This window comes from Channa argus, chromosome 12, assembly GCF_033026475.1.
Source record: "Channa argus isolate prfri chromosome 12, Channa argus male v1.0, whole genome shotgun sequence".
Classification (NCBI taxonomy): domain Eukaryota; kingdom Metazoa; phylum Chordata; class Actinopteri; order Anabantiformes; family Channidae; genus Channa; species Channa argus.
In genome coordinates this window covers 22,366,450-22,393,069 of record NC_090208.1, presented here as the reverse complement: position 1 = coordinate 22,393,069, position 26,620 = coordinate 22,366,450, and the positions used below count along the sequence as shown (strand labels likewise).

General features: G+C 40.3%; 2 protein-coding genes across 7 annotated transcripts in view; one reads left to right on the top strand and one right to left on the bottom strand.

Moving 5' to 3' along the window:
- Positions 1-9,946, top strand: part of nlgn2a (neuroligin 2a) — a 175,262-nt gene extending 165,316 nt beyond the window's left edge. For all 6 annotated transcript variants that reach the window (XM_067523854.1, XM_067523853.1, XM_067523852.1 and 3 more), the window contains 4 exons: positions 1,888-2,153; positions 3,324-3,477; positions 4,327-4,693; positions 4,960-9,946. In XM_067523854.1, coding sequence (XP_067379955.1) covers positions 1,888-2,153; positions 3,324-3,477; positions 4,327-4,693; positions 4,960-5,791 — 1,619 coding nt within the window. In that variant the 3' untranslated portion in view covers positions 5,792-9,946. The remainder of the gene's footprint in view (positions 1-1,887; positions 2,154-3,323; positions 3,478-4,326; positions 4,694-4,959) is intronic.
- A 1,166-nt stretch (positions 9,947-11,112) lies between these two features.
- LOC137137506 (up-regulator of cell proliferation-like) lies at positions 11,113-20,956 on the bottom strand. Its single transcript, XM_067523851.1, has 5 exons — positions 20,819-20,956; positions 19,928-19,989; positions 19,736-19,812; positions 19,438-19,659; positions 11,113-15,188 (listed from the first exon to the last, which is right to left on the bottom strand). The coding sequence occupies exons 4-5, from the start codon at positions 19,520-19,522 to the stop codon at positions 11,542-11,544; spliced, it is 3,732 nt and encodes a 1,243-aa protein (XP_067379952.1). The 5' UTR covers positions 19,523-19,659; positions 19,736-19,812; positions 19,928-19,989; positions 20,819-20,956; the 3' UTR covers positions 11,113-11,541.
- Between the last annotated feature and the right edge of the window lie 5,664 nt (positions 20,957-26,620).

The window sequence follows — 26,620 nt, the reverse complement described above, 5'->3', positions numbered from 1 at the left end:
GCAAATAATTTATCAATCCACCCTGTACAGTATTTTTGCATTGATCTCCACTGTGGGAAATCACTGTACATGGCTCTTGTTAGCCAGGATAGAGTTACAGTGTGCAAGTCCGCTAAATTACAAATTGCTTTTAGTATTTCTTGTTGTGTAAGGAATAATTAACCAAGATAAAGTAAGTGTTAATTAGTACGCTTAAGATGTGTATATTCTAACTTGGCAAGCTGTTCCCCCCTGCTTCCAGTCTCTATGCTAAGTAGCCCAGCTCCAGCTCTAAAATGTAGTGCAATGTTTTGTGAACTGGCTTTCACCAATCTCTATCCAGAAGCTGCCAATGCTTGTTTGTCTATTTTTAGATGGCAACCTGTTGACAGTTACAGTTTAAGGGATCCCCACTTTAGCTCTGGAGGGCTGCTCATGGTCGGGAAAGCCTGCATTAACCTCTTGTCTCCCATTGCTGACAACCAACTCCACCCCACACTGCCACCTGTCCATTGTCATGCTTCCACTTTGTCGTCACCCAACGTAATTGTTGTCCTCCTCTTCATCATCATCTAACGGTGTAACATCAGCCCACTAAATGCCGTCTGTCATGCTCCCCTCTCTTCCCCTCCATGGATGCCAGGTAAGGACTGTGTCATCTCCATCCATAAGGGACATCCATCATGTCAACAGCACAGCATCACAAATCAAGCTCATCAGCGGAGAATTAGACCCTCCAGAAATTTGTGATGTTGCAATTACAACAATTAATTACACCAATTCCCCTAATCTGCACAACTTTGCAAAATTGAACATAATTAAAAACACTGCAACAAGCATCACAAGTTTCTGAAAAAAGTGCTGCGAAATCAGACATTTTGGGCGACAACAATCACAAAAAAAAAGGTCAGTGGAATCCTGGAGGGACTAAGAGACATACAGGATTGATAGCAGAATAGAAGTGGCAGGCACGATGGAAGGAGGACTGTAGGTGATATCAATGTGATGAATCGTGGGGACTATAGAGGGGAAGATAGTGTCCTTGGTATGTTTAGAAACTGTTTAGAAGCAGACAAGGAGAAGAGGGAAAGTGAGATTGTTGGAGAAACCTTTAGTAATAATGTTAGAAGAGGAACAGTGGGAAAGAACATGCGCTGGCCTGGCATATAAGAAAGGATGAATAACTACATAGAAGAAGGCAAGAAGCATGTTGGGAGTAACAAAGAAACCGATTTCAAAGAAAAATAAAATAACTCACACCTCTCTGCTACTTCGTACTATAATTGATTTCCAAGGGAAAGGGGGCTCTGCTGCTCTGCTTAATAATTAACTGACCAATCTTCAGCCCAGGAGAGTGAAGGCAAAGAAAAAAGCAGCACAAGAGGAAACAAGTGAGGCAGGCGGCCCCTTAACAAGCCACTTGAGTGGTTCAAACGGCACAGGACAGGCGGAACTAAGGAGGCAAACAGTAAGAGAAGGAGGAGGAGACCTAGCTAGGGAAAGGTTAAGAGAAGAAACAGCCAGCACAAAAAAGGAAAATTGCTCTGCCTCGAGACACAGCACCATAATAACATAACATGCTCGATCTGTGATGCTTTGCATCCAACATCTGCCAGCTTTGATCCAGTGAGAACGATAAGATTAGAAGAAATGCCCAATTGTGTGTTTTCTGTTAAACGGGAAAAGTCGAAAAGTAAACAGTGAAGACAAAGTAATATGTGATGTACATATGAAGTAGTCTTTCTGTATCCTGTCTTATTCCAAAGCTAAAATTTACACACACTTCCAGCTTGCCTGCAAAAACATCTAATAAGAAACCCCAGCAGTTTACCGTGTTTTTAGGATGGTGAAAAACAGACTTTATTACCTCACAGGGGAATATAAGATCGTCCGTGTCTGTTCTTTCAGGTCTGTTCCACAGAGCCATAGCACAGAGTGGAACAGCCATCTCCAGTTGGTCTGTCAACTACCAGCCTCTCAAGTATACCAAGATCCTTGCCCGGAAGGTGGGCTGCACCTACACAGAGACGGCCGACTTGGTCGACTGCCTGAGGCGCAAGAACTTCAGGGAGCTGGTGGACCAGGACATCCAGCCAGCGCGCTACCACATCGCCTTCGGCCCTGTGGTGGATGGAGATGTGGTGCCTGATGATCCAGAGATCCTCATGCAGCAGGTGACAGCTTGGCGGCAGTATCAGAGGTGGTACTGCAGACATGGTCTATACTGGGCTTTTATTGTGCAGGACGACTTGAAGGTGTGACCAGACACCAGACAGACAAACTTAAAAAATGTGTTGCGGCAGGTGTGAGTGTGGCCTTTTGTCTTTTCTGGCAGTGACATTTACCAGCTGGTGTGGGTGTAAACTCAGCCTAAAATTACTGTAACAGTGAAAAACTGCTATTGTGTTGGTGAGGTGAGTGATGAATTGTGTAGTTGTAATTGTGTAGCCCTACGTCACAGGATGCATGGCAGCGTTGTCAACAGTTCAGCCACAGAATGGTTTTCTCCAGTGTCACTAGAACCATTTTAAGAACACTGAGGAAGTCAAACTATAGTTTAGCTATAATGTTTTTAAAGAACAAAGAAAAAGTTTATTAAATCTGTTTTTCAGGACTGAAAAAATCCTTTACTGTCCTAATATCATGTTTACATATTGTCTTACAGGTCTTATCATAATAACAAATGCAATTCATCTACTGACTTTCTGTGTATTAGAGATGGAATACGAGAACTGCAGCCATTGCTGATCCCCAAAACATTTCATGATCTATAAAAAACAATGAGAGCTGAGCATTCGAAAGGTTTTGGGCTCGTTTGAGGGGTTAATTAACCACATCCCAAAGCTTTCATTGAGCATTACTGTCTATTAATGGCACTTGATGTTGTTACTTTACGTACGGCAAGGCAGCTTGTGAATTTTACACCAGAGATCAATAAAGTCTAATGATTATACTGTATTTCATTTTATTAATGAAGAAACTATACATATATATATATATATAGAAACTATAGATGTTACATATTTGTTGTGAAGTAAATGTGTGACATTTTCAATATTTAAGTACAAATATCTCACAATGGTACTTAAGTACAATACCTATGTTAATAGATGTACACAGTATCTTTCCATCACTGCCTGTAGGTTAACATTTCTTGGCCTAAATGAGTGTGAACTTAACTACTTTGACCTTAAGGGTGAATATACACAAAGCAAAACTGTATAAGCATCATTGTTGGTTGTAGTGCTTTTAGATGTGTGTTGCAAACAGTACAAAGACCGAAAACCCTGCTCTTTAAATGCAGCTCCAACAACCAACATGTTGTTCACTTCTTACACCACCAGGGGGAGTTCCTCAACTATGACATCCTAATAGGAGTGAATCAAGGAGAAGGACTGAAGTTTGTGGATGACAGTGAGGACAGTGATGGCATTTCAGCAGCAGCATTCGACTACACCATCTCTAACTTTGTCGACAACCTCTATGGGTACCCAGAAGGTGAGGACCTGTACTCGTCCATCAGAGTTCTAATACTGTACTCAGATTTAAAGAAAATCATAACATCTTTAGGTATTGACCAGTGTATACGTTCCTATTATGGTTCAATGCGCCAAATGTTAGCAAGATGTCGCATTACACACTACAGATTTTCTTACATTCTTAAAAAAAAACAACAAAGATATATCATAAAAAACGTATCCCATTGGAAATGCAAGTTGTTGAGAAAAAACAAGACAAGACGAAACGTGAGCTCAGTGAAATGTATCAGCCAAGACAGGCATACCAACGAGTTTGCCTATCATGAAGATTATTTTTCACCGTGGTGGGTCTGTGCTTTGGCCTTTGGGGCTCTGTGGGCACTAATGCTGTCTCTCATCATCCCCCAGGCAGCCAGCTCCCAATCACAGGGCTGTTTTTCCGAACAGATCAGCCTGCAAACGCCTCACAGCATGCCACAGTCAAAATACAGAAACATTTAGATAATGCAGTCACGTTCCATTTCAAGTGCCTGTCAGTCAGTCTGCTCTCTGAAAGGCACATTCTGTCTTTTGCCCTTTGTGTTGTTTAGTCTGTCCTTGTCTGTCTCATCTCTGTCACATACAGTACATATAAACATATAAACACATTCTTCTTTCAGTTTTATCTTATCCGTTCATTCCGATTGTATCTTGGCGATGTTAACCTCCTTTTTTCGCCACCTTCTGTTTCGCTTCTTTTTATCACACCTCCCTTTATCTGTTCTGTTGCTGTCATGACTTCCCCCTTAACTTACCACAATTTTCTCTTTTTTTCCTCCTTATCCTTTTTTTCCCTTTTCCCTTTCCCTGCCCACATCTTATCCTTCAGGCAAAGACATCCTGAGGGAGACCATTAAGTTCATGTACACCGACTGGGCAGACAGAGACAATGGCGACATGCGAAGGAAGACTCTGCTAGCACTGTTTACCGACCACCAGTGGGTGGCGCCAGCGGTGGCCACTGCCAAACTCCATGCCGAGTTTCAGTCTCCAGTTTATTTTTACACATTTTACCACCACTGCCAGACTGAGACGCGACCGGAATGGGCTGATGCCGCCCACGGAGATGAGATACCTTACGTTTTTGGGGTGCCGATGATCGGCGCTACAGACTTGTTTCCATGCAACTTCTCGAAAAATGATGTGATGTTAAGCGCTGTGGTCATGACTTACTGGACCAATTTTGCCAAGACTGGGTAGGACATTCTGATAATTTTATTTCATATTAACTTTTTTTTTTGTTTAATATTTTAAATGTTCTTTTTGCTCTGTGGTACAGCTACAATGTAAAAATTTAGTGTGTTGCCTTGTCTACAGTAGAGTTGTCTTTCTAAAAGTTGTTCATTTTTAATAAGTGTAGTTTGATTATGGTTTTGATTATGTTGTGTGTTCAGGTATTAAATGAAAGAAGAAATAATTGAATTACATTTGCTCGAGACTTGCTTTTGTATTCCTCCTCTAGGGACCCCAACCTGCCAGTCCCTCAAGACACTAAGTTCATTCACACCAAGCCCAACCGCTTTGAAGAGGTCATCTGGACTAAGTTCAACTCAAAGGACAAGCAGTACCTTCACATTGGCTTAAAACCTCGTGTTAGAGACAACTACAGGGCCAACAAAGTGGCCTTCTGGCTGGAGTTAGTGCCCCACCTCCATAGTCTACATGAGAACCTTCCCTTTACTACCCGGTCACCACCAGGCCCTGGCCCGGGAACCCAAAGACCTTGGCCCAGAACACCAGGCCCTCGCACCACTCGTCCCCCCTACCCTACGTTTCCCTCTGAACCCGAGCCTGATGGATCAGAGCGTCCACACCAAGACCTCTTTCCTGGAGACACCCGGGACTACTCGACTGAGCTGAGCGTTACAGTCGCCGTGGGGGCGTCGCTCCTCTTCCTCAACATCCTGGCCTTTGCAGCCCTTTATTACAAGCGTGACAAGCGACACGAGATGCGGCGCCACCGGCTGTCACCTCAGCGAGGTGGGCCTGCAAACGACCTAGCTCACAGCCAGGAGGAGGAGATCATGTCTCTGCAGATGAAGCACTCGGAGCACGATGCTCACCACGACATGGAGCCCCTCCGGCCCCACGACATCCTACGGCCCGCCTGCCCACCTGACTACACGCTGGCACTGCGTCGTGCCCCTGACGACGTGCCGCTGATGACACCCAATACCATCACCATGATCCCCAGTACCATCACCAGCATGCAGCCTCTTCATGCCTTCAACACTTTCCCCTCCACCGGCCACAACAACACCCTGCCCCATCCTCACTCCACCACCCGGGTATAGTAGGGACTGGCCCAACACAGTGCCACCTAAGGACCAGGAAGTCTGGCTTTGCTACTTATCTAAAAGGGAGGCCTCTGGATGTGGGCCCCTACTCTGTTCTCTTACTCTCTTGTTTCTCCAAAAGCAAATCCATCTCTTAGCAAACTTAGCAGCTCCCTCCACTGGTGGCGGGTGGAGAGGCAACTGAACTACAAGGCTGCAGGTGATAAGTTTGGGGGTGAACTTGCAAAGATACTCTTTTCAAAGAGAAAGTCCGTTGTTTCCAGACAAACTTGTGCTGCCATTGTTAAAGGGACGGATGCTTGTCGGCACTTGCTGTTTCCCCTTTTTACTTTCACATTTCTTTTTTCTCCCCCCCCGGTGTGTTACATGAAGTTATCATTTTCGTCTCTACATCTGTCGTCTACCTGCTTTCTTTCTCTCATTCACCATTTCATTCTCTCCCTCTCCCCAGTGCTTTAAGAGGGGGTGTAGAGTACATAGAGTACAGTAAGCCTATAGCTATGAAAACATTGATATCTGATACTTTCATTCTACCAGCATTCTCGGTGCCAAGTATGTACTACTGTGTTTGCTTTCTCATCCCAGGAGAAAAAAATAAAGAAAATAGAGTATTCCTATTTACTGTCAACTAACAAATGCTGTGTTCTCATGACAAAGTGCCAAACTGGCCCTTGATTGTGTTTTTTTTTTTTTCTCTCTCTTTTTTGTTTCTTTCTTTGAGAATTTGTTGAATTGTTTTTTGTGGAGACATTTTTTTTCTGAAAATATAGATATAGAGAAATGATATTATATATAGTTATATATAAATGTGTACAAAGGAGAAAGTATATAAATGGGTTTTCTCAATGGGGATCTATGCATGAATTATTTTTAAAGATGATGATGGGGGGAAAGACACTTTCTGTCAATGCAAGTTTCCCAAATCTACTCACGTCACATTGGTCCACTTTGGATCAGTTTGTGTTTTACTTTACAGTACATGGACATCACAGAAAATTCTCTAATAAATCAACAAATCTTCTTTACTTCCCAACACTCATTTATTTAAAAAAAAAAAAAAAAGAGTCATTGTCAAAAACCTCAATTTATGGTCAAAGCAACAACAAACTTTTCCATTCATCCTCTGCTTCACATTCTATTGTAACTGTGCTTTTTCCTCTGTGTTGAGATGATCGCTGTCTTCAGGATATGCGATGTACCACAGTACATGTGTAACAGAATTATTTTTGTATTTCTTTAGGGGTGAGAAACAAAGCAGAGACAGGCAGCCTCTGCTTTTTTGCATACACCTTCCCTCCCCTGTCTGCACCCCTATTTCCAGCACATGCCTATTCGCTTTGATGCGTGGCTGTGTGAAAGATAGCGAGAGAGAGAACGAGTGTGTGTGTGTGTGTGTGTGTTTGTGTGTAATACCAAAATTGCTCCATAATGGCATAAGCTGGCCCAAATTAGACAGCAACGACATAGAGAGGCAGACAGACATGATCGTCTCTATGGTTTAAAACTTCAATTTCACAATAAGCTCCTTACCCAATCATCCTTCTCTCTCTCAACATCAGTAACTTTCTACCTTCTACTGTCTCCATTAGCATCTTAGCTTTGACCCCATTATTGCAGTGATCACTCCTAACTACACTGTTGTGACCACAAAGCATCAACACCTGACTTACAGTAACTGTGTCAGTGCTGTTTTGGGCCTCAGTTCAGCTCTATTAGTATCTTCACATTCAAGGGTTAGTTCATAAACCTAGTTACTTCATTTGTAAATTAAACTGTAAGCACACTGAGGGCAACCAGCAGGCCTTTGCAGCCTGCGGGGCAGAGCAGCAAGATGACAAAGGGGGCTCTAATCTCCTGAACAGGGTAAAAGCAACACAGTTAATAACTGCTGTTTGTGATTCTACTCATGTCTTTAGGGTGAGGATGCTTATGCCTACAGCTCTGCAATGCCCCCCTCTGATTGTTTGCTACCAGAATCTCAAACATGGACCATGGTTAACACAGGTTAATAGCATATGTTGACTGAACTAATGTGCTGTAGTTTGAGCCCAGATGAACACAAAGTAGCCTACATCCAGTATGGAAGAAGTTAGTCACCGGTGCTGTCTTTGCTTGTGCTCTACTCTAGCTTTAGCCTGTTTGTTTGTTTTCTATTTTATTACTCCCTAACCGGGTGGAGGAGGGGAGGGCTGGAAGGGGAGAGATATACAGTTACTGGCTGCTCATGTCAGAGATTTTGTAAGTCTGCTGAAAGGGAAATGTGCACAAAGTCAAACACAAAACAACTGACTCGGGTTGTGCTGCAGATGGCAGAAAAATGCTGTGGAGCAGATGGTAAAGCGTAGAACATGAAAAGGTGCACGCTATGGAGAAAAGACTTACTTGGGAGGAGACTGTGAAACAGACAGCCTTAAATGTGGAAAAACCGAATCAAAGGAAAAGAGAGGACGAACTGATCTCTGTCAAATGAGGACATTCTAAGACATGGCCGTGTTTCTACCCACAATGTTTGCCACCTTGCTGATCTGTCTGCGAAAGATCTGTCTGGCCACATCCACATGAAGCCTTTTGTACTCACTCCTGTGAACGAGGAGTCAGTGAGGCTCGTGAAGTACACCTCACCACTACACAGCTACAATGACACCACTGGAGGTGGAAACAGAAACAAGGTATTTAGTTTGGTCTGCTCTTTTTCCATGTCTATTTTATAAGCTAACACTAGAGGGCGCCATTGTGTCAGAGTCACTGCAGCCCGTGGCTCACTATGAGGAAACCGGATGTGTGAATAAAAATACCAAACTGGGTGGCAGGACAGAGATACACAACATCTGGAAAAGGATCTAAACTGTACATTTTTAAGTGTAAGAATCAAACAGACAAAATATTTGTAAATATAAGTTGTTTTTCTTTTTTCCTTTTCTTTGACTGAATGAATAAAATGCTTATTTTGTGACAACCAAAGACAACAGGTGCAGTTTGCAAGAAGTGGCCACTAGCTCAAGGTTTCAGATTCATTGGTGAGTAACAACTGCTTGCTACTGATCATATTTCATGTCCCCACTTTATATCACCTTGTTCTCATCTTGCCCATTATCATGTGGGCATCCTGTAGCATCACTGTTCCTAAGTGGGAAAGCCACTGTAGCAGAATTGATCTCCCCTGCAATTAATATTTCGAAAAATATCAAATATAATTTAAGTCTGTAGTTTTGTTGCTCCTTTGTCGATTGTTGTAATAGGATAAACAACACTGCAGCTTTTTTACAAGCTTTAGCAGATTTGTATCTGTGCTGCATGATTTGTGTGACTTTTAGAAGCTAAGAGCCTATGTCCAGCTAAGTAATGTGCAGAACTATGCTCAGTACTCGAAACTGGGATGCTCAAGTTGAATCACTGAAATGTGACATTACTTCACATGTAGCAGTGTTTACATGTAGCCACTTACACTATCACATGTGGAAAAGACATGAGGGCTTTAATACCATTAGATGCCTCATCCAACTTTATCCTTCCACACGCTGTTGAATTGTAGTGATGGAGGTTGTGTTGGCCTTATATTGATGTGATGTAGCAGTGAAGAGTTTCATGTCCTAAAGAGCTGAGAAATGGGTGACGTTCAGTAAACTGAAGGTCTGGGAGACTGAGCTTGTATGTCGAACAGTGATCTGACTGGATGGATGTGGACACACACTCATGTGTTCTAAAGTAACTAAGCCGAGTTGTTCCTGTATCTGAGGGTCAGTTTTGGTCCGTTGCTACTATAACACACTTGGTTTGCAGGATTTAAAACAAGACAACTTCACCCACATCACTGAGGTTCTTCAGAGACCCCATGTCAGGTCAGTTACATTAACAGCCCACAAGGGCAAACATATAAAAAAGATGCACATGAAAACACACAATCTTCAGCTTGGTCTCCATTGCAAAGTGGCACCTGTTGTCTTGTTTTTACATTCTTTGTTGAATTTAGAAACCCAAGACTTGAGATGAAGAAAAATGTTAAATAATGGAATTTTAAAAAGATGATTATTAAAAAAAAAGTAAAGCTATATAAATAAATGAGGTGATGACATTTCTGTTTACTTTAGAAGTTATTATACACTGTATGCTGTGATTCTGATCTGGGAAACATTAAAAGACATTCATAGCCAGACTGCTGAATCTGTTTCTTTATTCATAAGCAACAATCTGGGTAAATTATCAGAGATTATATTATCATAGTCACTCACTTTTTTTCATCATATCTCTGTCATTTCCAGCCAGGAGCTGTTTATAACAGTAGTGATTACATAGATTAACATACATTCTGACAGTGTATAGAAACTTACAAGTATCAGCAACACGAAAAAAACTTTATTCTCACCCACATAAAATTAAAGCAGTTTTTATAGGACTGTGGATAAAGGTGAACACTTTAGCTTTATATCATGGAACTTTATAGTGATTTACTCCTGTAGTAATTTCAAGCTTTTGTATCCGAGATCTGTGTATGGACCTTGTCATCTTTTCTACATTTGCTATTTGTTTGTTTTTAAAAATAAACAATTAAAATATCTACAAGAAGTCAGGAGCATGTACAGAGTTTGACATTAAACATTTCACAACATATTAAAGACAAAAACTTCCAAGGACGGTCAATAATATTGCTATTTCTGATTCTCTTCTATGTCATAAGGATCACAATGATTTTTTTTTATATTAGAAGTATATTAGAAGTCTCATTTAATATTAAATGACTCTTTGAGGCTGGCTGACGCTTGCTCTTTTGTGATATCTTTCCAAGTTGGAGGGATTTCAGCAGGCTGTGCAGAGTATTTTTGTGCGAAGTTACTGTTAAACTTTGCCATCACATATTTCCAGTAGTCTGATGCATGAAGGCTTATGTCAGGAGCAATTTTCCAGTCTGGGAAAATTTTTTCATACTGCTTGTATGGATGCCATTTATTATTTGTGTCATTGCAGCAAAAACGTGCGTTACTGATAACAAGAGAAGAACATATGTCAGTAACGAGTTGTCTTGACTTATGCCACCTGTATCTACCCAGACCCTCTGGTCGATGTAGTGAAGCCCAGTGCACAGTGTGAGCTTTTCCGCCTGCTTCACAAGGAGCTGTACAGAATGGACACTGTTTACCACATCCAATCAGTTTGGTGAAAAGCTCATTTTGAGGCTTCACACGCAGGTGATTTAGTTTCTTTTCAATGTTTGATTTTTTAAACTCCTCTCTAAGAGTTTGTGCCATGTCCTTCACAGACACTGTGAGCCAGTAAGCAAACTGTTCCTGATCAGCCTTGTTCAGGATCATGAAAGCACCAAGAGCATCCTGGGAAATAACCAGTTTCTCACCAAGTTTTCTGCAGATATCTTTAACAAATGTCTTCAGATTATCACTGATTAATTTGGCCTCATTGACACCATCTGTTATGCTGTTGATACATGACTGAATATGCTGATCCTCAAAGTCTGACATCTTAGAACCATCTGAGAAGTGACTCAATATTTGGTCAAGTATTTGTTTCTTTACATAATCCTCATATGAAGAAATGTAGCTCAAATAGTTTTCAAATGTATCATTTTCAAGCAGATCCTGTAGAAGTGAATACTGGAACCACATTCTTGTGCTGAACTGCTGCAGTGTCAGCATTTCTCCAATGATGTCAGGACCCAGTGAACAGTTGATAAAGTCTTCAACTGCAGGCTTCAAGCATTGGTTGGTGAATTCTTCTGCCTTTTTCTGGCACTGGTCTCATTCATGAAACACATCTTTGAAATCAGCACGAAACTTCTCCTTGTTCTGACTCAAACATGTGTAAGGATCATTCACTTGTAGGAAATCTTCATGCATTTGCTGAAAGTTTCTTGCTGCAAATCCACAGATGTGCAGTTTTAGAGAAACTTCAAACTTAATGTCTGTACCAAGATCCTGATTGTTTTCTAGCCTCTCATCAATCATAAGCACTATCTCTTGGATGTAGGTGTCATGGTAGTTGGTTTTTCTTTCCATTTTTTCAGTTACAAACTGTTTACAAGCATCTAAGATGCTGTCAGCCAATTTTTGCACCATCATTGTGTGATCTGGAAGGTTTAACCACTTGCTGATTTTGTGTTTAGCTTGGTTGTAGTATCCTTCAGCTGTATATTTGAAAGGCTTTAGTCCACAAGCTTTCAGACTCTTTTTACTCAGCAATTCACATGCATGACTCCCCTTATGTGACAGGTTCTGTCTCAGGTAGTGGGACACACAGGTGAAGACATCTGTGGGCTTCAGTTTAGAAACAGACAGTTTCCTCACTGTTTCATTCCACATCTTATCAAATTCTTTGTCCAGCTCTTCCTCTGTCATCTGGACTTTTTTCTTTCGACATTCATCAATCAGTGCACACACTGCTTTTACCATTTCTTTTGTGTGATTCTCCTTGATTTGTTCAACTTCTCTCATTCCCTGTTTGATCTCTGCTGCTGCTGTGAGCTGATTAAACACAGAGTTCTCCATTTCTCGTCGAATGCTCTTTGCACTGTTTGAGAATTCCTCTCTGTATCCTTCAACCAGATACACATGACCTTCTGTTTGCTTGAAATAATCTGTCAGATTTTTGAGAAGCTTTGTCTCCCATTCAGCCAGCAATGTGGAAGCTTCAGTTTTTAAACATGTCAGAAGTTTTCCAATGTCAGATTTGATAGATTTTGCAGCAACTGTACCAAAATTTGAAATTCTTGTTTCAGCACGTGTAACCCAGGTGTACATGTCTTTTTTGAATTCCCATTCCCATTTGTTGAATTCTGTGCAGAGTCTCATGTATGCATCAGCTACTAGACTGTTTCTGAAGCTGAAGATGAAGTTTTCATGCTTCACTGCATTCCACAGACTTTTCATCCACTCTGTAAACTCCATGACATTATTAGCAGATGACTCACAATTTACTAGTAGTTGAATGATGTTTTTCTTGAGCTCATATACAGCTTCACTGTAGCCTGCATTGACTGGTGCCATTGGTGGGTTTCCATTCCAGAGTCCAGGAATGTACCAGTTCCCAGTGTCTGGGTTGTACTCCATCACATCAGTGAAGCTCTTGTAATCCACTTTCTTTTCCATCTTGGCTGCTGCCTGAGTCATCTCATTTAGCTGTTGCAGGAGCAGTTTCCTGTCTCTTAAGTTCTTCTCATGGGCCGAAACATCAGACACATTCTGGTGAACAAACTGACATTTAGGCTTTTTGCCGACCTCTTTCATCCTGAGAAAAGCGTGAACAACTATCTGCAGGATGTCCTTCATTTCTGTTGAATTCTCCATTGCAACGTTGATAATGGTGATATCACTCAAACCCACTACAAGTGTTGCAAGCTCATTGTCGTGCTCATGACTATCATCCAGCTGTGCAAGCTCTGGTGACTTTAAGCCCTCAGTGTCAATGATCACCACAAAGTCACAGTTCAGTACTTTTTTAATGTCGTCATTGATTTTGAGGAGCAACATGAAGGCACCTCGAGTGCATCGACCACTGCTGACTGCAAACTGCACTCCAAACATGGTGTTGAGGAGAGTGGACTTTCCTGTGCTCTGAACTCCAAGAACTGTGACTACCAGTATCTTGTTCTTAGGAAACACCAGCTCATTGAGCTGAGAGAGGACGTCACTCACCCATCTGAGAGGTATGTTGGAGGCATCTCCGTCTACCAGCTCAAGGGGAAATCCATCAAGCATCAATCCTGCACAGAGTTTGGGCAGATGCTGCAGCTGTTGACGTGATTGATTTGTTTCTGGAAGGGAAAGTGAAGCTTCGTAGATTTGACCCATTTCACGGAAGAAGTGTTCAGTCCCCAGTGAGCTGTTGGAGAGTTGTCTGTCAATGTCTTTAATCTCCTCTTTGTTCTCAGAATTGTTGCACTTCTTCTTGTACTGCTCCCTGAGGCCAGACAGTTTTTCTCGAGACAGGTTATCGAGGTTCATTCGCATCCATTTGAGGAAGTAACACCTCTCTATTCCTGGACTTGATATTGCATTTATGAAGCACATCATTGCATCTGACATGTCATAAGAGTTCTGTTTGTCCCAGAGTTTTTCTTTCTGTATCTGAAGATCACTTTTGTTTGTTTCAATATTTTGAGAGCCAACTTTCCGAAGCCGAAATTCTTCTTTTTCCAGGTTTGTCAGTTCCTTCCATAATTGACCTTGCAGAGGAAGCTCAGCTTCTTTGTATTTAGGGATGTCTTGAATTTTTACAGTGATGTTATCTGCATTTTTCTTGGCAGTCTGACACTCAGTAGACTTTTCATCAACTAAGATTCCCAGTTCATGAGCAATCTCGGCCATCTGCTCTATTCCCATCTTCATCCTTGTGTTCTCAACCACATCACTGACTGTTTCCTTCAATTTTTTGACAAAATCTGCATTGTTTTTATCCTTTGTCTTAATAATGATGTTTTTCTTATTCAAGCTCAAGTTAGTTGCTACCTTTTTAAGGACATCTAAATTAATCTGTTTGCTTTCATAGTTACCTACTAGGAAGATTTGTGCCTTGTGGTGCTGGTTGTTAAGCAGTTTGAAATCAGATTCCAACTTGTCAAAAAACACAAACACTGCTGCAGATGTCTGACACAAAAATGAGTATTGTGTCTCAAATGAAGCAATGTCTCCACGAAGATTAGCTACAGCTACTGGTTCACTGAAAACATCCATGTTTTTGTTTCCACAAGGAAGGTACCAAGTAATTTCAGTCAGTCCATTGGATATTCTTCTTGGACTCTCTCCACATTCCATGTTACGGTGAACAAATGTGTCATGGTACTGCTGAGAATTACTCAGTAGCTTGTTGAGGATCTCTGACTTGGACAAAGAGCACTCACCCAGCCTCACAAAAGATATCATAGGAAGTTCAGACAGAACTATTCTGTCCTCCATAAAGCCCTTGGACTCTGAGAGGGACTGAGGTCTGTACTTTTTAACAATGTCTCTCATGGCCCAGAGCATGAGTGTGCACTGTGGTGTGTCACAATTAGGAAGCAGCAGAGGGACAGAAAACTGACACATGGACATTTTGAGTGACATTTCCTGTTGTACAAACCCATCAGAACACAGGAACAGAGCAGTGATTAGGTCGAGGGGGTTTATGTCACCTGAGTTTGAAGAGTCAAACAGATCATCAAAATCTAACTCTGTGATCTCTGATGTAACATCACAGTTTGATTCACATACTGATGTCCATTTCACATTTCTAGCTGTCACATTAACCATCATCAATTTCTTTAGAAAATACCATGGAAGATCTGAATTACACCTGGCAGGTTCATCAATGATGATCTTCTCATCAATCTGAAGTATTGAGCTCAGTGACAGCTTCTCTGTGTAGTTCTGCTTCAGCCCCAGATCCTCCAAAAAACTCTGCATGCGTGTCTCTGTAGATATAAAAATGCTTGTTATTTTCAAGCAATTGCTTATTTTATTGTTCTTACAACATTATATGTAATTAAATTAACTGATAGCCCACCAGTAACAGCTGATTCCTCCCTATGGGTCAAGAAGCTGTTCTCCTGAGGATACCGATATGGACCAAAATACAGTGGTAAAGTAGCAAAGGAGAAACACAATCTGACCAGAACTAGGTAAGAGAGCTGTATATAACTCACTAATGTGTTGGGTAGGTGACAAGACATCAGCATAGTCCCACCAGAGAACTGCCTACAAGAGAACAGTACTGGGTACTACAATAGAAGTAAGCACCTGGCCTGGGCAAACTCTACCAACTGAACCAACTCAACATGTGACGAAATGGCAGTGTAGTATCTACTACTCTCCTTTCAGCTTATCCCGTGAGTTCAGGGTCGCAACAGCGGATCATGTCCGCATGTTGATTTGGCACAGGTTTTACGCCGGATGCGCTTCCTTACACAACCCTCCCCAATTTCTGCACTGCACAGCTGGGGAGGGGAATGGGCTGTTAGGGGTTCGGTGTCTTGCCCAGGGACACTTCGACATATAGCCAGGGCCAGGGATCAAACCACTCACCCTGTGGTCTGTGGACAACTGCCTTTACCAACTGAGCTATAGCCACCCCTATGTGTAGTATAATACCCAGTATAAAGACAGTTTTAATCAATTGAATAAATAGTGGGAATTGGGGTTTTATCAAAAAAGAATCAGCGGTTGGACAACTAAACTGGAAACAGAAGAGGAGAGCACAAGTCTTTGTCCAAAAGAAATGATTTGTTCCAAGCTGACTGGAAGGTATTTGTTATGTGGAAAGATGACTGCGTTGTGAGGGAGAGTAGAATGATTAAAGGGAAAACACAGATGGAGACAAAACAGACAGAACCAGAGTATATAGACCAAAAGATTGTTCTAACACTGTATCCTGTCTTCTCTGAGGTTAATAAGGTGAATCCAGGTCTGGACTCTGCTCTTCCGGCCATAAAGTAAGTCTTTTTAAAATGCAGTTTCCTAACACAAACATTGTCACGAAAATCAATTGCTGCCATTGAAAATATTTGTAAGCCAATTACTAAAAAAAACAATGATGACTTTTCTTGGTGTGACACCAATTTGGAGAAAGTGGATCCCAAATTATTCTCTGCGTGAAACTTCCCTGCCTGCTGTGGTGCATGGTAAATATCTTTTGCATATGAAGAAATCATTTTGGCTCCTGAAAGGCAATACTTTCTGTAGCTCCTACATTAGATTTCCCTAATTCTAATCTGTCTTTCACTCAGTTTGCAGTCCAGGAACATGACTTCTGTATTATGCCAATCTCACGGTTGTAAACTACAGCCTGTTGCTTATTTCTCATTAAAGCTGGATCCAGTAGTAGCAGGTCTCCCTGTCTGTCTCAGAGCTGTTGCTGCAGCAGAAAAAACTGTGTTAGCATCACATGATGTGTTTAGCTATTCTGATATATGGCATGAAAAGCCCAACATTACTGTGAAAAGATTTAATATGTTGAAGCCTGCGATTCTTCTGCTCACAGAGGAGCATGGAGATCCTCATAACTGCACTGAAGTACTGAAAACCCTCTGTACTCCCAGATCTGGTCTCACTGACACGCTAATCCTAAAAGCTGACATAGAGTTATGGGTTGATTGCTCTGATTCCTGAGATGTCAAAACTGGCAGAAGTCAGGTTGGTTTGCAGTTGTCCCAAAACGTAATTTCTAGTGATAAACTACCTTCTAACTTGTCTGCACAAGCTGGTGAGCTGACAGCTCTTACTGAAGCCGGTAAATTTGCCAAAGAAAAAACTCGTGTTTGGCATTGTTAACGACTATGGTTGTCTCTGGAGACAAAGGGGTTTTTATGACATCAGCTGGACCTCCAACTGCACCTTCTTCTTTTTACAGATCATCAGATGTTATCCTGTTGTCCACACAAATATCTGTTGTTAAATGTGACTCTAACATTAACTATAGATGTAATTTCTGGAAATTCAGCAGAAAATGCTGCTGCAGAAGCATCAGCGACAACAAGATAAATGTTTCACCTCACTCAACTTTCTCTCCCACAGGAACTGAAGCTACAACCTGACCTGTCAAACATCCTGTCCCTAGCAGGTATGTGACTGAAAAACGCTGTGAAAGAAATTGGGTGCAACACTTCAAAAAGTGACATGGCTGGGCCCAGATTTAAACCTTATTTACCCAATTCTTATTTCCATTTGTATGCAAAGCGAGCTCATGGTATTTATCACACTTCCAAAGTAAGTTTGTATGATACTCACTGGTACACTAGGATTTGTTATTTTCAGCATATGCAGCTGAGTACTGCAAGAGACATAATCTGTCGAGCACATAATGGCTCTGGTGCCATTAAAATGCCATTGCAAGGACACCCACCACTTCATTGGTCTTAATAACATTGGATGATTGACTTCATTGAACTGTCACTATGCCACAACAGATATTTCTTGACCGTGTTTTACATGGTTAGCAAGTGGGTAGAGGTTTTTCTTTCTTCCAAACAGGATAAACAGGTAAAAGACCCTAAAAAGAGACACAACCATTATGTTGGAGGTGACTGTATATTTACAATATACAAGGATTTCCCCATAAAATATGTTGCCTTAATAGGAACATATCTCTCTAAAATCCCAATATACACCCCTGCGTAAGTGGAAGAGAAAGTACTGTCCACTTATATTATGTCCCTTTGCGGTTTCAACACAAACAAAAACTCACTGATCTACTCATATTCAATGATCTAATTACCGCAGAGATAGAATTGTTACTCTAATATAGTCTCAAAGCATAATTATTGTGAGAGAATTTAGGATTCACAGAAACAGGGACAAGCAGTGAGGCAGAGGAAGCAGATTATTTGTGGATTATTTATTGCAACATTTGACTGAATTACTTGATAATTCATGTTTGTACCATGTGATATGGTTTTCAAACTATCATTACCCAATTTTTTCAAAAGTATGTTTGTAGATCAGGGAATCTTTAGGCCTAATTTTGGAGTAAAATATTTATATTGAGACAGTGACATTTTGGAGTTAGGGTCCAGCCTGAACTATGGCTCTGATGACTTTCCCAATACTCAACATTTATGACTGTGTAAATTCTTGTAACTCGTACTCTTTCAGTTACTGTTCCCTCTATCATGTACACTTAGTAATTCACTCAACAGTGAGAAGTTAATCGATATTTCGGACACTTACTAACGGTTCTCATATTGCGTCATCATTTAAAGCTGTTTGAGCCCCACAACAGTAATTTGCTCATCTCTAAATTTGGAACATTGCATTGTGGGATTGTTAGCAAAAAGTGTACATGCCATGTACACTATGGTACATTTATTGATGTATTGTGGGATACTTTAAGTTTACTATATAGTGCATAGATTTATACACAACATTTGGACACTACTATAGAAATGGTGATCACGCTGTACAGTGCAATATATAGTGAGTGAGGGGTTATTTCTGACAAAGCCCTAAACTACTTGTAAATCATATGTACGATATTGCATAGTCAAAGTACCATAACCATTTACACTATCTGTGTAAATTATCTGTACTTAAACAGTAGAGAATTCTTCTACTACCTTGATACTTCATTCACCCATTAATTCACCCATTCACCCTCATAATCACTCACACACCGATGGAGGATGTAGCTGGCGGGAGCTGGTGGGACTGGTAGTGTGGAGTTTGCATACTATCCCTGTAAACCTACATGGTAGCTGTAACCCAGGTACTTAGAAATACTTATTTATAATATTATTTATAATATTAATAAATAACAGAAAAGGAAAATGATAATGAGCAACTGCTTTATATAACAGCTGGGTAAGTTAAACTCTAAGCACTAAATGTAGAAGCTTTTGAAAAAACAGGCTTTTATGATGGTTTTCAGTTGTTTGGTTGACATAATATTATGGTGCAGTCAGGCTGATTTCCCATCTTCCCAAGTCCTGAGATGATCACATCAAGAAAATAATTTACTTGAAATCTGCTTTATGAAATTTAAAGGACTAAATAACATAATTATTAAGGGAACTATTTGTTTGTGTGTTTGATGCATGTGTCTGTGTTCATCCATTCTCTTCCTATTTAACATTATGGATTTGTAAGGTTTCACAAAGTCAATGGATGTTGTTTCTGGGGAAATAGTTTTAATTTATGATTTTCTTTACTTCTTAGAATATTTTTACTTACTTGTGTTTGCAGACGTCTTCATATTTTCACTCTTTGTTTCTTCGGAATTCTGAAGAGAATTTTGAACATCTGGCCTCAGGTCCATTGTCTGATGCACAATTTCTCCTTCTCTGCAACAAGTCACAATGTAGTTCCCCACTTCACCAGCAGGGGTTTGCAAGTGTGTAGGAACTGACTCACTCTTGATATTATAGACTGTTTTCTTCACATGAGGGCAAAGAGCTGTGGAAAAAACAATAGAAAAAATGTAAATGATAATAATAATTTTACATACAGCTACTTAGACTGAAAAACTAACCTCCATTATTGGCATCCGAGTGGTGACAGTCAGCCTTGCAATCAGATCATTGTGTTAATGGAGGATCCTCAGAACCCCTTGATAAATGAGGACAATACACATTTGCAGATGTGTTAAATCAACCCATCATCTCACACAGTAGCTTATCACAGTGTTTCATATATTTTGTGAATTTATAAGCCTGCTGTTTACCTCCATCTGACTACACTCTCAGTGATCCTTTACTGCCTCCAAATTATTCAAGCAGTTTGTAACTGAAAAGAACGAAAGAAAGAGTCTATAAGGCTCCATGTACCAAGTGTAATACATAAGAGCACAGTTCTAGCTGCTTGACTGCAGTTTGAACAAATACCACAAAGCCCTAACACAAAGAAATTCATCCATTCATTATATTCTTAGACTGTGGGTGGAGACCAGGGTACCAGGGGGAAACCTACGCCAGCACGGGGAGAACATGTAGACTCCACACAGGAAGCTGTGAGGCGGCAGCACTAACCACTGCACCACCGCCAACACAAAAACAATCATTTACATTTAGTCACTTGGCAGAGAGTTTTATCCTCAACGACTTACAAATGAGGTACAAGGCAAAAATCTAAATCAAGGAGAAAACTTTAAAGTTCTATGAGAAGTGTTACCATTTCATCAGATGTAAGAAAGAATAGAAAGGAATTAAAAAAATAAATTTTTATTTAGGTCATAGGAAGTTCCGGGTATCTGAACCATGAGCATTCACAATAATGTGCACTATTTATTTTGTTATGTTTCCCCTCCTTTCCCCCCCTCCTCATCTGTTTGTGTGTGTGTGTGTTTGTCCTTTGTCCACCCTGGGAAAAAATGACGGTCAAGAGCCAAGACAAAAAACTTTTATATTTGCCTGCTTCAGCACGTGGCAGGCTTAGCTTTAGGTTGCAAGATGTCAAGTTCCTAATATTTCACAGTACGAAATGCCCTGCAGCATCAGATTATACAGGCAGTTCGTAAGAAGGAAGCAATGTTGTTTGTTCTGCTTTTCAGGTAATTTCCATCAAGCACAAACCGGGGCAATCACTGACAAAAAAAAAGAGGAAGAGAACAACTCACCATTGATGAAGAGGTTTCTTTTACTTTTTCACCATCTGTGCTGAAGTATTTGTCCTGTTACCGGAGACAGAAACCGGAGGCAGCTCTATCCATACACCAGTGCTGCCCCCTCAGTGCAGCCCTTTTTATACTCTGCTTAGTGAAACACTTTCACTTTTGGTTTAATGATCACATGATTTCTTTAAAATTGCAGTGTATATTTTCTCATAAATGCAGATGAAGCCCCTCAGTACAACCCTTGTTCTTTTGCTTAACTAAAAGCATTAACTTCTGCTTTAAGAATTACCTGGTCTCTTGGAAAAGAAAACTGCAGTTTACAGTAAATTGCAGAATAAATCACCGAAGTCACGAGAATCAAGAAAATCATGTATTCTCCATAAAATTGATAAACTTTAGTGTTAATTTTAGAAATGTAATTTTCACCTCAACATTTTGACTAATTTCTTTAACTTGGTCATTTTCTCATATACACAAACATGTTATGAGGTAAATTATGTATTTAAAAAGATAATGAGACATAAATCACTTATATATCACAGTTTGTTTAGTAACACCAAACATACTTTTAAGCAAATCTGTCTTAAGCTACAACAACTTTAAAGTCTTGTGTAATAAATATGAATATTAATGTCACATTTACTACAACAACTCTTTTCTGCCTGTTTAATGTTATCACTGCTGTCTGTGTAACAATCTTGGATTGAATTATTGATCTACATCCAGTCTATACACCAGTCAGCAACAACATAAATACCAAAACCAACGAAACATTATTTCCATCTAGTGGTTTAAATTTTTAGGCCAATACTTGCACTTTTATCGAACATTACATTTGTATAGTTCCAACATTTCTCTTTCACATTCTGCTGTGTATGGAGCTGTGTAGCTGCAGACTGCTCAAAGTGAACATGCTGACCCTTGTCCTCCATTACATTTTTAAGAAATGATAATTGCTGATTGTGTATTTGGATGGCAATAAAGACTAGATGACAGAAAGTGGGAGTAATGTAAGATTTTAAATATCAACTGCCATAAACTTTAAAGAAGATCAATAGAAGAAGAAGAGGAGCAGCAGCAGCAGTACTGGCTTAAACAGGGAGGAAGGCACCAGGGTAAGATGGAATATGCCTTAGTATCCTGAAATATCGAAGTAAGAAATGAGAGGAGAAATTACTGATATACTAATATTATTTACTGTGCATCCAGAAAGTATTCACAGTGCTTAACGTTTTCCACATTTTGTATTACAGCCTTATTCCAAAATTGATAAAACGTTTCATCAAAATTCTACAAACAATTCCCCATTATGATAATGTGAAAGAATTTTGTTTGAAGTGTTTGCAAAAATCACATGTACATGAGTATCATGGCCTTTGCCATGACATTCAAAATTGAGCTCTGTTGCATCCTGTGTCTACTGATCATCCTTCAGATGTTTCTACAACTTGATTGGAGTCCACCTGTGGGAAATTCAGGTGATTGGACATGATTATATAAGGTCCCACAGTTAACAGTGCATGTCAGAGCACAAACCAAGACATGAAGTCCAAGTCTGTTGACCTCCGAGACAGGATTGTATCGAGATATAGATCTGGGGAAGGGTACAGAAACATTTCTGCAACACTGAAGGTCCCAATGAGCACAGTGGCCTCTATCATCTGTAAATGCAGGTCGGCCAAACTGAGTAAGAGAGAAGGGCCTTAGTCAGGGAGATGACCAAGAACCCGATGGTCACTCTGAAAGAGCTCCAGCATTTCATTGTGGAGAGAGGAATAACTTCCAGAAGAACAACCATTTCTGCAGCACTCCACCAATCAGGCCTGTATGGTAGGATGGGCAGACAGAAACCACTCCTCAGTAAAAGGCACATGACAGCCTGACTGAAGGACTCTCAGACCATGAGAAACAAAATTCTCTTGTCTGATGAAACAAAGTCAAGTCAAGTCAAGTGGTTTTTATTGTCATTTCTACTATACACAGTGGTACACAGTACACAGTAGAAACGAGATAACGTTCCTCCAAGAACCAAGGTGCTACAAAACAACACAAGCTATATAAAGTGCATCGAGTGCAACCTAGTGCAAACAGTGCAGATGAAAAACAGTATAGACAGACAGTGTAGACAGACAACACAAAGTAACACAGGACAGGACACAGAACCTAAGACAGTGCCGACCAGTAAACCTACTGTATACTATTTTAGCTTCTTTACTAATTACACTTGGGGTGTCTAAGACCAGATATTGTCATTTTTGCCATGACAATTTGGCACTTCGAAGTGTCACAGGAGGAGCCAGAGTGAACAGTGGCTTGCATGCACCCTGGAAAAGAAAACAAACTCCAGTCTCAACCTCCGCTGAAAGAATCAGTGTAGAGATGGAGAACTGAACAAAGCAGCTCCTATGGTGACTGCCGCCAGATTCACGAACTAAAAATTAAAACTGGTCAACATGGATACCGGGTGAGTTGTAAAGAAGTTCCTAAATTATTTTGTTGAGCTCAAGTTGCCATTCTCGATTGAATAATCTGTTTGAATCGAACCACTCCTAGTCAACTGGGGTAGAGAATTGAAACTCTGTGGATGTACTTCTCACTTGCAAGATAATAAAACCCTAAAAGACGTCCTGGATGTTGAAGCTTATTTACTAATAACACTTGAGGTGTCTAAGAACAGATATGGTCATTTTTGCCATGACACGGTGATCTGCTGATTCCGGTATTAATCCAGTCACAGTAGTATTAAACACCCAGGGCAACTACTCCAGCTGCATCCAGCCACAGCAGTTTTGGACGCTCTGAGATTTGGCTCTATTTTGGCAGCGTAAAATAAAACTAGCAAACAATTGAACAAGTGAACTAGAATAACTATTAGAAATACGACTCTGAATGTAACTGAAAATGGGTTGTGTTATCTGGGTACAGGCCTCACATTTTTTTTTTTTTTTTTGCTATAGTGAAAATCCATAGCCTAAAATGAATGGAGGAACAGTTTGTATTTCTTAAATGTAACATTAAGTGTAATCTACAGTATAACCACGACTTTGTCAGCTTAGACATGCTTGTTGGCATTAGTTTAGACCAGGGGTCTCAATCCATTAGTTTAGACCAGGGGTGAGGCTGAGGCGCATCAGGTGTGACTGTGGCGCAGGAAGGTAGAGCAGTTATCCACCAATCTCACAGTTGCTGGTTCAATCCCCGGCTCCTCCAATCACATGTCGAAGTGTCCTTGAGCAAGACACTGAACCCCAACTTAGTTGCTCCCAGTGAGTGTTGGCCAGCTGCATAGAAGCTCCCCCATTGGTGTATGAATGTGTGTGTGAATGGGTGAATATGAAGCAGTGTAAAGCGCTTTGAGTGCCAATAGGTAGAAAAGTGCTATATAAGTGCAGACCATTTACCATATTCCACAAAAAAGCTTTGTTAAAAAAAAATCTAATCTTCTCAAACATCAATACTAGCAGTTCTTTAACTTCAATGGGTTCTTCTGAACATGAACATGAACGGTTCTTCTGAAAATGGCTTCTCTTGCCTACTTCTTGCTGCCAGAGACCTGGCAGCGCTTCCTCTCACGTAGCTGAGCCACATTTGCCTTGATGGAGGAAGCAGTTGAGACCCTCAGTATGGCTTGAAGATGATCGTCAGTAAGTCTGGACCTGTACTTGGACTTATTGAAATTTAAGTCAGAGAAAAACGTTTTGCACAAATATGTGCTACCAAAAAGTCACAGACTCAGCCGGGGGTCAGTTCTCTCAAAAATGGCCCAAGCTTGTCCACTTTTCCACTCACATCCCTGAACTTGGCTTTGAAGTCAGAGTTGCACTGCAGGATTTTATTTTCTATAATAACCCCATGGATTCAGTGGTACGTCCTAGGCAACACCAATGTTCCACTGAGTATATAACCCAGGCGGAGAAGCCCCTGATGAGGCTCCAGCCTGACTCCGAAGCGGGACAGTGGGTGGGAGCTGGCTGAATGGCCCCATCGAAGGTCCACTCCCCTCTGTGACATTGACATCCTGAAGTATCTGAAGTAAAGTGACAATATACAGTGAATACTGGAACTTTCTTCACTTCAAGCTCTGCTTTCATCGCACTGCACAAGTGTGTGGGTGTGTGCACTTCTCTAGCTACCCCACCTGACTCTTTGTATTTATTTATTTCCTGGTGCTGACTTGTGATAATAATGAATATGATGTTGATTTAGACTTGTAGCTGCATGTGTTTTAATTCTGGACTGGACATTTATGTGCTGTTATTTTTAATTTGTAGCCGACATAAATAGGCTCGGCCTGTTGGGTAGGAATTTTTGGGTCAGATCAGAGAGGTTATGTGTGTGTGTATTTAAATATGTGTGTTTTAACTGTGCATGAAGATGTTTCAATGTTCTATAAAGTTATTCAGTACTCACACATACAGTAAGTAATATTTGTTTCAATGCATATACCCCCACGTGCTCCTCGTACCTCGAAATCCTAAGTAAAGGTACACATGTATTATACAGTAATGTATAATGGAGATAATTTTACAGATATAAAATGCATCATTCTTTGTAAGCCCAGTGTATTTTAAATTTAAAATCTTCAACAGTATAATAATTACAGCTGTAAATAAAGAAAATAAATGTGAAGGAAAGTAAATGTTTTCCCTTTATTATGAATTAATAGTGTAAAGTAACATCAAATGCAAAATATGATTTATTCAATTAATTAATTTATTTATATTTTGTGAATGTGAAGCATGTTTAAATACCCCACAACAGAGCAGGGTTAGTATTCATGACTAAATACTTGCAAAACTAATTCCTGTCAGCATCAGCTGTGTGCTGTTTCCCGATCCTAGTCCTGTTCTTCAGCTTTACCTTTCGTTATCCCTCATTGTTTGCACCTGTTCCCCTCAGTCAGTATTTAGGTCCAGCCTTCCCCAGCATTCTTTGCCAGATCCTCATCTTCTTTCCCCTTGTCAACACACAGAACTCTTGGTGTGTTTCTGTTAGTTTCCTTAGTCTTTTCCAGTGTGTTCCCTTTGGTTTAGTAGTTTATCTTTCACATCCGTGTTTTATTTTATTTCTCAGCCGTTTTTACTAGTGTTATTTTGGTAACTATTTTTCACTCCGGTTGTCGACATTAGATCTGTCGGTTTTCTTCAAGTTAGTTTCCCTGGTGTTTTAGTCCAGTTGATAGTTTGTGTTTAGCCTTTTGTTCAGCGTTCACTACCTGCCATTTGCCTTTTTCTCGTACCCTCCTGTTAGGAGGCTTTCTGATAATCATTGAATTTTTACCGATACACAAGTTTTGTTTAGTCAGTCTCCTCACTTGGGTCCAGCTTTGCCATAATTGTGATAATTAAAGTAGTGGAATAGAGAAAGTGTTGGTATTGAAGGTGCTTCAGTATGTTCAGGTGGCTTCGTATCATGAAAACTGATATTAACAAGTTATGACTAAAGATCGTTCCCTTCATCTGCAGTCAGTGTCTCAAACTTTAGACCTGCTGCTACACAGATGATATTAATGATTTCAATTCAATCTTTATACTGAGCTACATATTTACTGAACAGACACATGTTTCAGATAAATATTCTTATCTGACTAAGTGTATTAAACACATTTTTTAAATTTTATTTATTTTTTTTTAAACGTATTTCAATCAATTCATTCCACCATCACTTATTTATTTATTTAGTTAGTTTCATTATTCTACACTTACCGCACTACACTGTTTACCTGCTGTTTTTTGCACATTCCAATGCAATTGCACTGTTTACATGCTGCTCTTTTTACACCCTTAGCACACTTGACTGTACTGT

What these genes read in the sequence shown, in the direction of transcription:
- LOC137137506 (XM_067523851.1), bottom strand. Translation starts at nt 19,522, where the DNA reads ATGGACCTGAGGCCAGATGTTCAAAATTCTCTTCAGAATTCCGAAGAA. An exon ending in GAAGACGTCTGCAAACACAA is followed by an intron (nt 15,189 to 19,437) that starts GTAAGTAAAAAT and finishes TTATATCTACAG; the next exon opens with AGACACGCATGCAGAGTTTT.